Source organism: Lepisosteus oculatus, chromosome 10 (genome assembly GCF_040954835.1).
Source record: "Lepisosteus oculatus isolate fLepOcu1 chromosome 10, fLepOcu1.hap2, whole genome shotgun sequence".
NCBI classification, from domain to species: Eukaryota; Metazoa; Chordata; class Actinopteri; order Semionotiformes; family Lepisosteidae; genus Lepisosteus; species Lepisosteus oculatus.
This window is the reverse complement of record NC_090705.1, coordinates 40,167,853-40,180,220: the sequence shown is the minus strand read 5'-3', so window position 1 is coordinate 40,180,220 and position 12,368 is coordinate 40,167,853. Positions and strand designations below refer to the sequence as shown.

The 12,368-nt window shown below is 37.0% G+C and overlaps 1 protein-coding gene across 3 annotated transcripts in view; it reads right to left on the bottom strand.

Annotated features, from left to right (window-relative positions):
- The window catches only part of LOC102683743 (BMP-binding endothelial regulator protein), a 186,864-nt gene that overhangs the window by 114,169 nt on the left and 60,327 nt on the right, over window positions 1-12,368 (bottom strand). For all 3 annotated transcript variants that reach the window (XM_015357052.2, XM_015357053.2, XM_015357054.2), the window contains one exon: window positions 1,326-1,508. In XM_015357052.2, the coding sequence (XP_015212538.2) occupies window positions 1,326-1,508 (183 nt within the window). The remainder of the gene's footprint in view (window positions 1-1,325; window positions 1,509-12,368) is intronic.

The following is a 12,368-nucleotide window of genomic DNA, read 5'->3' as shown; positions in this document are numbered from 1 at the left end:
GGTTCTCACTTGCAATACCAGAAACTCACTGGGAGGGGGCGCTGCTGTGACATGGTCACCCAGCCCAGGTGGCTCTAGGTCAAAGGTCAAAGGTGGGCCACCAATTGGGAACTCCAATCACAGACAGCTATTTACATAGCCCAGTCTCTAATGGCTCCATTCATTAAGGGTTAATACCAGGGCCCTTTGGCAACCAAGATGCTAGAAAGATAGGGCTTCTCTGGAACCAGTTCTGAGAAAGGTAACCAGATATATTCTTAAATAAACTCTTCCAAAAATCTGGATATCTGTAGGATTTAAATATGCCATGACAGTCTTTGCAGCTACAGCCTAGCATAAGCCTGCATGCACTATATTAAAAGCCTAACATTAAAAGGAAAATGTAGAAAATGTATGAGACTGTAAAATTCTGATCTTATCTAAAATTATAGCTTTATAGATAAGGGATACAAACAGTGACACATTTTATGACTGAATACTGTACATTATTCTAGAACATGTGGTTTACACTGAACCTAAAAGAAAATTTAACACTTGTCAAATATTTAGACAATAACAGGCCTGTTTATTAATTATAATGCTGGGTAAAAATAACAGGAAGCTATGTCTGGTTACGGACTGTGAAGACAGAAATTTGTCACACCTTGTCATGAATTTATCCTTTAAAAAAAAACTGATCCCCATACTCAGAACGGTTCAAAATTCACCTCGGGAACGCCGGAATAATTGGATGGAAAACTCAGGAACTCTTTAGAAACCACGCTCAAAGTATTAACATACAGAATTAAATAGCAGCTATATTTTAGTATTGAGTATTAACACTTATGTTTTAAGTATTACAGATCATAATTAGGAACATTATGGTAGAGGTTTATTCCGCGCTAAAAGGAAAAGAAAAGAGAAACATCGTTTTGGCCGTGGAGCCTTCTTCAGGTGGAGGTGCTTTTATAATACCTCAACTTGCTCTCCTTGAGACAAACAGACAGAGAGAGAAGCTGGGGGTCAGAGTGCAGGGTCAGCCATTTATACAGCGCCCCTGGAGAAGTTGGGGTTAAGGGCCTTTACTCAGGGGCCCAACGGAGTAGGATTCCTCTGCCGGCCGCGGGATACGAACCGGCAACCTTCCAGCCACAGGCGTAGATCCTGAGCCACAGGATAGCTAGGATACTGGGCAATCACTTTTGTTTTAAAGGTACTGGGACTCAACAAGACGTGCCATTATGCAAAAATCAAACAGTACCAGACACCAGTCCAATTCAAGCCCTGCCTCTTAGTTGTAGCTGTCTTTCTGTTTATTCAATGAGAAACACGGTGAAAACATTTACCAGTTGTGGGGTGTCCTGTAGCAGAGGTAATAAGGTTGACTCCAGAATGGCTGTTTGATCCTTGCCCAGATTCTGCCACAGGCCAATCAACAGTATTATGAGGTGGGTGGCACTTCTGAGCCGGGTGAATGCTTGACAGAGTGCAGCTCGGTTCTCTTCAGTAGCATCTGCAAGGGCTACGACCTGTAGAAATAAAATGTATATACACAGGTCAAGAAGAAAAACAGTGTTTTGCAAACTAAAAGAGGAGCCCGATCTGGAGAACATGCCCAGGGGAACTTTGCTATGCGGCGGTAACCAGAAGGGAAAATGATTATCCGACGCTCTGAAGGTAGCACAAGCAGTGCATTGTCAGAAAGTCATTCACATCACACAGCTCATTTGTAAAATATATTAGCAACATTTTTTTTTAGAAAGCATGCAGTATCACCCAGGACAAAAATCCATTATTTAAAAAATCAACAGGAAAAGACACGATACAATGATGGGAAAAAAAGCCTTTTTAAAAAACCCTGTTGCGATTTTCTGAAAAAGACAGATCGCAGTGCCTTGTAAATGTTTTCACCTCCTGTCACATTTTGCAGAGTTCTAACACATTATTTTTTTAAAATAAGCTTCTTGATACAAAACTGTAATGATCAAGCTAAACAGTGATCTAAACAAAGGATTTTGAAACTAGAAAGAAAACACACAATCATAAAGTTTCACTTTGTATAAGTATTCAGCGCCCTATATCAGTGCTTGGTGGGAGAACCTTTGGGAGCAATTACTGCTCTGAGTTTTTCTGGATACAATTCAGCCAGCTTTGTATAGTGGGATGAAGTAATTTTTGCCCATTCTTCTTGGCAAAACTGCTCCAGTTCTAACAACTTCTGATGGACTGGAAGGGTGGCTCGAAGCAGGTAGTATCTAGGTGGTGTGACACACATGACGCTTATTAATGACGATCAGAAACTTTGAAATGTTTTTGTAACCTTCTCTTGATCTGAGCTTTCCTACCACTTTATCCCCGCGTTGTTTCGAAATCTCCTTGGTCTTCATGCTTGGCTTGAAATTCAATATCTGACTGTGGGAACTTAAAAAGACAGATGCATTTACTCTGAAATCAACTTAAACCACTTTGATTGACCACTCTATATATTTTGTGACCTTTCAAAGGTAATCTTTTACACCTGACCTGATTTAAGAATGCTGTAGCAAACAGACTGAATATGTATGTACTGTAATTGAGAATTTTCTTTTAAAGTGTTACAAATTGGACTGATTTACATATTTCTAACTTGTTTTTGCTAGAATTGTGTAAATACAAACTTCCCATTTGAAATTGCAATGACTGCAGGTTTAGATGTCATCATAAAGCAAACAGAGGGGAACACCTCTGTGGCAATGTCATAAACATAGCTAGATTAAATATCTGATCGATAACTAGTAAGATTTCAGTAGGTACTTACATGGCTTACCATGTCTGTAGAGAGACACAGCACCCATTGCGAGAATAAATGCCACTTAAAGCAATCGCTTGACGTTATAGATGAGAAATTTCTGAACAGCCAAGAAGAAGCTAAGATTTTCTAAAGAAATTCATTAGTAAAGACTACTCTATACTGATAAAAGCCCTGAGTTTGCCAAACTAAATGGAGAGCACTAAAAGACCTTTTATGAATATAAGTACACGACTGATTGATGCCAGGTGAGGAACAAAGGCACATTTAGCAGGAATGGAGGAACAGACCCAACTTTGTGTCATGTTTATTCAAATCGGTGTAAAAAGCTTCCCATATTCTTTAGCGCTGCCAAAGAATATGTCTTCAAAGTTGGTTCCAAGAGTCTACCCAAAGCCGTCATTCTGTGGCTCCTGCAGACTGATACAGGGAAGAAGTAATTGGGAAAAGCTGACAGAAAGGGTGGGGACTGTGATAGAAGGAAGGTGGCTGAGAGGCACCAATTAATGTGAAATTCTTCTGACCCGGGTGGAGACTCCCAAGACACATTCAGTTGAATCAACAATATACTGCCTGCAAGAATATGCTGAGGTTACCGTACTGTTTTAAAAGCTGAACCCTGGAAAACCAAGTATAAAACATATACATTAATAAATAGCAAAGAGCAGCTTTTCTGTTATCAAACACTGGTGCAATTAATACTAAATAACTAATTAATAACTTCTTTAACCCACAAAATTATTCAGTTTGAGCAGTGACGCTTTGATTAAAAACACTCATTTTTAAGAATGCTGTATAAATGTTTTGAAAATCAACAAAACAGAACATCATTGGAAGAGGACGAATATTTTTGCAAAGGCACTTTAACATAAAAAATTCCACCTTTCTTTCCAGTCATAACCCCTCAATAAGCAATAAATAAGCCTAACTGTCTAAAATGTCTATTACATTTGAGATCTAACTTATGATCACATAACATATGTCACACAGTAACGGTGTTACATCTGCCTTTTTTGAATGACTGATTCAGATTTCAGAATCAAAACAAAAAAGCATGTCGTTTAGTTCCCACCGTTGCAGGATGTTTTCTGCTTGAGCACAGTTCCGGTCACCCTCTGTTACTGCCATGAATGGTGTTGAGGAGTGGTCACTGCGCTTGCCTTAGACCCACTCTATATACTGTAGAACAAAATATTTCCACAGGGCATGATGGCTACTTCTGGTTAAGTTATCCCTGCCTTTCAGCTACTCCTGCTATGTCCCATGTATCTGGAAAATTTGAAATGCACTTAGGCCAGGTCACCTGAGGTCCTACACTACACCGTCATGAACACTTTATTAACAATTCACTGTGAATTAATACACACACTTATGGAGAAAGCAGTAAATGAAGCCATTATTTCAAATAGAGCTATGGATGCAAAAATGACAACTTTTTGTTCCCTCAGGAAGTTGAGCCGAGTGTCCATGTGTTCGAAATTGCGAAAGTCATTGCTATGTTCAGTGGTGACAACATGATACATGAACTTTTATCAAGAACCGTGTTTATGTGAATAGAGCTGATTACTACCACAGGGCTTCTGGAAGCTCCCCAAAAACACATTAGCTGTATAAACACTCAAAGGGAACTGCCATTATACAATCACAGTAGATGAAATAAGTCACATTCCAATAAAACAATTATTTTCTATAAAAGTATTTTTAACCTTGTGATCTTGACTTGACTTTCCTGGACACATTTACAATGAGAAAGATAAGCAATCCTCTGACTGATCGCTACAAGCCTAACTTCTGAAACATAGCATACGCTAGATCACAAATTTATATAAAACATAAAAAGAAATTCTGATAATATTTTATGGGGGTGTGCTTATAATATGTGTGTTTGTAGGCTGAGTGCTGTAAATTATTATTCAAGGTTGTTAGTTTTAGAAGACTGCAAGAATGAAATGCTGCTTTTCTTTCAGAAGACTTTGTGACATGTGGGCACCAAAGTGGTTGAGCAGTAAAGAGCACAGTCTGAGCCCTATGATCTAGAGAATGCTTGGGCCTTGCCCTTAGTTCTCTGTAGCCTGAACCCTTCAAGCTGCAGCATAAAATTGGACAAGCACCACTAGGGGTATGTATAGGGCTCTTTTGGCTAGGGAGCCTTCAGTTTTTGGCACAACGGCATCAGGCAACTCTGCGCTTGATGTCAATGAGAGATATGCTTCTCCTAAACTCGCATTATCTCTCCAGAAAGGCACAGTGGAGCCTGTGTGGATTGAAAGATGAACTGCTTCCACGGGCAGGTGTGTCGAGACAGCTTGTTCACAGGTCTGTATCCCCCCACCATGTAGTAAAAGGTTATCGCACTAAGGAGCTGAGTTAAGAAAGAACTAGTTATTGTAAATTAACAGGATTTAACAGTGATTCTAAATGTAGATATTTATTGTAGCTTTAAAAGAATATGGGAGTACCCTTATGAATGAGGTTATGAGTTTTGTTCTCAATCAAAATAAGGCATTATTTCTACCTAATCAATGAATCATAGTTGAAAACAGCTTCAAAACAAGCCTATTGGCAAATATTTAACATTTCTTTTGTTTTTTTTTTTAGGGAAATCTTTATTTAAATAAAAACACTGACCTTTTAAGCGGTTCAGAAAAAGAATAAAAAGGAGCTCTGTTTTAACATGGTATAACACAAATTTGACGCATTTACTAACAGTTTTAAAGAGTGTGCGTTATTTATCTCCTTTATCTGAAAAGCAGTTCCCTGTGTCCAGGCTTCTGTCCAAATTGTAATAAGATAATACAACTAAATATTTCTGCAATTAATCAATTTTCCTCCCAGATAAACTTAAGATATTGCACTGTTCAAACGGTAGCTGGAGTGGAGAATCGTGCTGTAGGTAATTAAGTGCCTGTGAGCAGGCATAGATTCAGGAGTAAAGGCGCCCCTCACAGCTATACTGTACTGACAGTATGTTGCTTTATTTACCGAAAATCAGCTCAGGCAGACAGTGGCGTTCTCTTATATCACAGGCTGTACTATCTCATTCCAGAGTGGAGACAATATTGAAATAGCAAAACAGTATCTCAGCGAAGACTACAAAGGGGACGATCAGTGCCATACCAAGCAAGTGATCCTAGACAGTAACTGCCTTTGTCTCTACCCAAGGCGCAGAGATACCACAAGTCCTGATAAGAGATGGTGCTTGGCAGAAACAATTCTGTTTATAATATCACCCATCATGCTGAGAAAGCCAGAAAAATGTGAAGTCATGATAGCATCTGGCAGCCTGTATAAGCAATGTGTGATTACTTATCTTAGTCAGTGGAAGGCTCCAAACCACACCATCAGATAAATAAACTATGTTCCTGTTTTAAGATTTTTCTTTTGATTTTTTGCCCGACAGTGTAGGAAATTTCCAAGGCAAATAAAATGCCTTCACTCACATACTACAGTACTACTTAGTGGAAGGTGAATGCAATGTGTTTTAAGGCCGATACAATGAAGAAACTTTCCTAAGGAAAGTGAACTATTTTTCTAAGACTCCATGCAAAACTCTGAATGAGAAATGCACTGTTGTATAATGCTCGTGCGTTTACAACTACAATGTGCTTTTCCCCCCAGAACATTTGTAACTTCAGTTTGGAAAAAAGCATCATCAAAGGTTTGGAGTTTGTTCGCAAATGGCTTCCAAAAAAAGCAGGGACTGAAAGAATAAAACACAAGGTACTGTAACTCAACTTCATAAAGAGTCACCAGGTTACTGGTTTGATCATTTTTATAGAAATAATTTGCAGTCTGAGCATTGCTGCCACGCAGCACTGGGGCCCTGGGCTCTGTTCCTGGAGTGCTATACAGTATTAGTGGAGTTTGTGCATTCTCCCTGTGTTCGTATGGGTTTCCTCCCACAGTCCAAAGACATGCTGCGAGGTTAATTGGCTTCTGGGAAACGTGGCCCTGGTGTGAGTGTGTGTGTGTGTGTGTGTGTGTGTGTGTGTGTGTGTGTGTGTGCATGCCCTGTGATGGACTAGAGTCTTATGGATCTGCAGTCTGACCTGTTAAAGCAAACCTTCCAAAAATCTTAAGATTTAGTCAAAGAACCATAGGCTTAAGCCCAATTGTAAATAAAATGGAGTAAACCGTAGAAAACATAAGTTGATTTTGACCGGTCATAAGCTCTGATGAATCTTAACAATCCTTAAAATATTTATAAGTAAATACAGATTGATTAGATGATCAACAGCCTTGTAAGGAGGTGTTTTTTCTAAATGACCAACACAGACCAAGATACATTATAGAATATGTGAAGCTCTGAGCAAATGACATCTCAAAATTAGCCTACTAATATGTCTCGCGCAGCAAAAACAAACTATGAAAGCAAGCATCCCTACCTACAAATTAGTAGAGATGGATCTCTCAAACAACCATCCTAAAAAAATGAAATTTAGTGACTTTTTGATGTGTCCACACGTCAGCGAAATCTGCATCAAATGGCTTTCAAATATAAAATCAGCAGTTGATCACTAACTGTTTCCACTGTAGTGGAAATTATCACGCACTATACATCCCAGATACGACGCATGCGGCACAGATGTTATTTACAAATTCAGCTCTGCTTGCATCCAGGGGCTCCCAAAAACAATGGCTATAGATAACAAGTACAAGGTGGTATTGTTGGAGAGCTCTCTTTACAAATTATTTCTATGTGACAGCTATGATTGGACCTGGAGGAGCTCCAGTGAGGCTTGCCACCTGGGATGTGTGTTTACAATTAAACTACGTAAATTAAAACAATGGCTGGAACTGAACATCTGTGGGCCTGGTTTCCAGAAAGATTATTGAAACAATATAAGAATCAACCCATTTGTTCCCTCAGAGCCAAAATAGTTGGCCTGTGGTACCAAAAGTTTCTAATGCAATAATGAAACGTTTTCATCTCACAATTCCACTGCCCACAGTGGAAACACACTAGTGCATTGAAAATTAGCTAGGGACAGGTGACGACAGACTTTGTGACTCAAAAGCTCATTACAGAAGGGCCAGGAAAGCTAATTTTTACCAAATGTTGCATAAAATGAAACTGTGGAAAGAGTAACTGAAAATGACTGCTGAAGCCAGAAGTTCTGACGATTATCAACACAGAAATCTCTTCACAGAGGTCACTGCATGAAGCCAATGTAACATGTGGCAACTTTTCCCAGTAACAACAGAATTGCTGGCAACTACCGTAAGTTGCTTCAACTTGTATGCAACAGCAGACAACCTCCAAGAGCATATTTTTTTACGACGCATCAGAAAATAACTCTAACTTTTCTTTCTTGCATTTGTTTATCTAATGGACACACAATAACACACCCTCACACCTGAAGAAGGCTCCACGGCCGAAACGTTGTGTTCTCTTTCTTCTTTTTTTCAGCATGGAATAAACCTATTACTTGTTCCTTTGCAGCCTACGCATGCTGACGCAGCTCCCCACCTGAACTACTACACAATAACATTGACACATAACAAAAATAGAATCATATGTACTGTAAAATGATTTACAAAGGGCTGATTTCCAACTGGAAGCTGGTGATGAATTAAAAAAAAAACTAGGTTATATGCTAGATAAATATCCTCAGCTATATATCCCAGATCATTTTAAAAACAATACTTTATAAGCAGTATCAACGAATCAACTAACCACATTCAAACATTAAATTTCTCATCTAAATTAATCATGCATCTTAATCTGATTTAATATTACACAATATATGTTCTCTCAATGTCATTTTTGTCAAGTTTTCTGGGTTTGATGGATTCCAAACATAACCAGGACCTGAAAAAAGTATCCTGCAAAATTTAATACCCTTTTTACATGGCTTTTACAAAAAATATATCATCAGAATATCATGTAGAACCTGAAGTATTATTTAAATACAAAGTAATACTATTTAGAATAAAACTCTCTTACGTTAAACAAGCAAGATAAGCAACTATGAAAACATTATTATGTAGTATTTTAGCTGATGCCTCTAGTGACCTACAGGGTTTTAAAACATTAAAATATATTGTATACAAAAACTAGCTTTTACAAATGGGCTCGATCACGTTAGTGTACATCTAACCATAAAAGTTAGAACAAGTATGGAATAAGTAACTTAATTTAGGATTTTATTCAATTTAAATTCTTAATTCTTTTGTGTGCTTTTGGAAACCAACGCTGTTTAGGTCACTTGAGCTGAATCGTCTCCAACAGTTAAATATTTTTAGTCTATTATCAGTATACTGTACCTTTGCTTCAATGACAAATTAATATGGACCTTGGCTTAATATCTCATCTAAAGGACAACACCAACTAATTTGTTAGTTTTATTCATACATGCTTAATTAAAAGACAAAGAGAAAGCTGATTTAAAAAAATACTTTGTGATTATGTTTAAAACCTTCCAACTTGCTAAAAAGCACTTTTAACATTTTTATTTTTTTTACTTTTTTCTGCTTATTTTAAAATCCTTGCTTAAAAGATATTTATTTAATTTAAAAAAGGAGTCAACGATGGAAAATAATGAAGGGTGAAATGGGATCGAAATCCACATGCAAGGATCCGATTTCACTATTTATACACTTACTTTTGTGAAACCTTTAATCTGACGATTGTTTAGATATGTTAAATGCTTTAGACTGACAGTAACAGTAGTAGGAACAATTTGTTAGCAAGTAAATGATACTAACATACTATGCTTTTGAGACATTGAACAAAGCTATTTCTGTATTTTTACTTTAATGGACAAATAAAATATGTACTATTTACATGATAGAAGAAAAGACTGTATTTATATTTCACGTTGTAGTCCTACTACTATATTTAGTAGCTGGTTCTGTCCTGAGCCCTCTAATTAATATGAGCTTCCTCTACTAATTTAGCAAACGTACAGAGTTCCTTTAATTTACTGTGCCACTACATTTTTAATTCACCTCCCAACCTATCGTAATTCAAAAAGCAGGCTACTTCCAGACTGGATGAAAATAGATTCAATAGAATTATGCATCTATTATTACTGCTAAAATATGGATAGTTTGGTTTAACCTGTTAAAATATCCAGTGATGAACCTATTATTGCTACTTAAAACTAGCACTGTTTAGAACACGGAGAAAGACTTGTTTTTTCTAACCACAACATACAACAATTTGCCATGGAATGTCTTTAATTGCTAAAACCTAGGTGAAAAATCCCTTCCTCATTCTGGCCTATTTTGTATGTGTATATAACGATTTAATAGACTACTCAAAGTGTAAACCTAACAAAGCAGTCCTTGACATTTTGTTTAACAGGGATTCAGAATTGGTGTGTTTACGTACTGACCTGAATTCTATCATTTCCACTCCATTCTTTTCAAACACAACTAACAGTGCTCACTAAGTAGCTTCTACTGTTTATCTTTGTTCTGCCCATGATCTCTCTAACCACTAGCTTTAACTTATGATCTCAAGACAAACACTTAGATGCTAATCCATCACACCCTGTAAGAGTCGCACAGTGCCCTTATTGTTTCATAACTGATGGACCATTATGGGAAACAAGCATTTGATTATACAAGACATGTATAGATTTATCGAAAAGGCTCAATGTTCTCTTTGAACACAAGAACAAAAAACTAGAAGTTACAGTACAAAATACCCCATTTCACACTGAAGGACCTAACCTTTGTCATACAGAGATTATAAATAGAAAGCAAACAGATATAACCGTATATAAAACATCTATTGTTCTCTTTTTTCATAGATGTTTTTGTTTATACTGCAAAAGTTACAGCAAAAAATATGTTGACTTAAAGATTACTTGAAAAAGTCATGATTTATTATTACAGCTGGAAGCCAATTTATTTTGAGCTGACAACAATGATAAAGTAGAACGCCTTTTTTCTCCCAAACTGACATTTCTTGAATACTAACTACGAACATGATTAAATTTAAATTCCATATATGGAAAGGAATGCTTAATAAATAGCATTTCTCAAAGTTAAATAAATAGATAGATAGATAAGATAGATAAGATCACTTTATTGGCCATATACTATTTCTTGTATTAGGAATCTGTCTTTTCGCAAACCCCAGCTTGCTCTCCATGAGACACACAGACAGGGAGAAAAGCTTGGGATTATAGTGCAGGGTCAGCCATTGTACAGCACCCCTGGAGCAGTTGGGGTTAAGGGCCTTAGCCACAGAGCCACTGCCCTGGTGTTTAACTACACACTGTGTTGACACTAGAAGCACTATTTCTATATATTATAATATTTTCTGTCACAATTTTCTCAATCCCATGAACGATCCTTCTCAGGTGTGCATACAGTCTATGCTTATGGTTTCAGTATTAATATCGGTTCTAAAGCATGTAATATTATCTCGCTTTGAATCTGTAAATTCTGTTACAGGAGAACACAATGCCTACACCCTTGTACTGTATATGGAACATACATTTCCATTCGTAGTTACCAACTGTAAATCAACATATAATCTGTAGTGAAACTCTTCCCCCTCAATTATTTTTCAAAATAAAAAAATCAGGAATCTTTTACTATACACCGTAAGACCTTTGATGCGCTACTACATTTTAAAATCATGGAAATTAATAAAAAAAACATTCTTCTTTAATAATTGTACTCAAATGTAGAATAACTTAGTTTGAAGTGAAACTAGAAATCACTTAAAAGTCAAATATCTGTGAATATTTATCAACTAGCTAAATGATTCTTCACAAGTGACAAATATGTAATCTATGTGAAAGATGTCCTGTTGTATACAAACGTGTTGGTGAATCTGTTTATGAATCTATAAAAGACACATTGTTACTCAATATCAATTTAATGGAAAGTCTCATTTGAAGAGTCAGTGTACACTTTCATTTAATCACTGCAGGAGACAAATCTGTCAACTAGGAACTTTAAGTTGGCAACAGTAACACTAATACTAGTTGCAAACTACACTCGCAATATTTATACAAAAATAATGGATTTTACTTAGAGTCTACTGACCAGTTTCTATTTTGACAACAGAAATAAATGAATCGTAAACAGAACTTCTTCACCAACCCATTCACACAATGATGTAACTATTCTAAACGTTCAAGGAAGCAGACAAAAATCACAATCGCAACCAAAATTTCAGTACGCATATCTTGAAAAATGCTCTCTGAGAAGCCCTGAATCCAATAAAGGTCCTTTTCAGGTTTTAATTAAATGATTAATGAACCCTGATGGGATAAGCCCACAGTGCAACCTTTCTGCTGTGCTCCGATTATCCTCACAACAAATGCCGAGCTGCTTGAAACTCACGGACACAGGCTACCGGTAATGAGATAATCCTTAGGACGACAATCACCCCAGTGGGAGGACACTGCCTGTGGCTACATAGCTGGTGGGAATTTAACACAATAAAGTGAAACATTACATTTGAAAGAATGCTACTGCGTGACTTTAATTGATGCCCAACATAACCCTATTGGTTTTTCCTTAAGAGCTTAAAGGGTTTAACAAAAGGTCACTTGAGGAATTCATTCACCATTTTATAATAGAATCCTTAATAAATTGGAGACTTAAAAGAACTTAATCATGTTATCTTCACGGA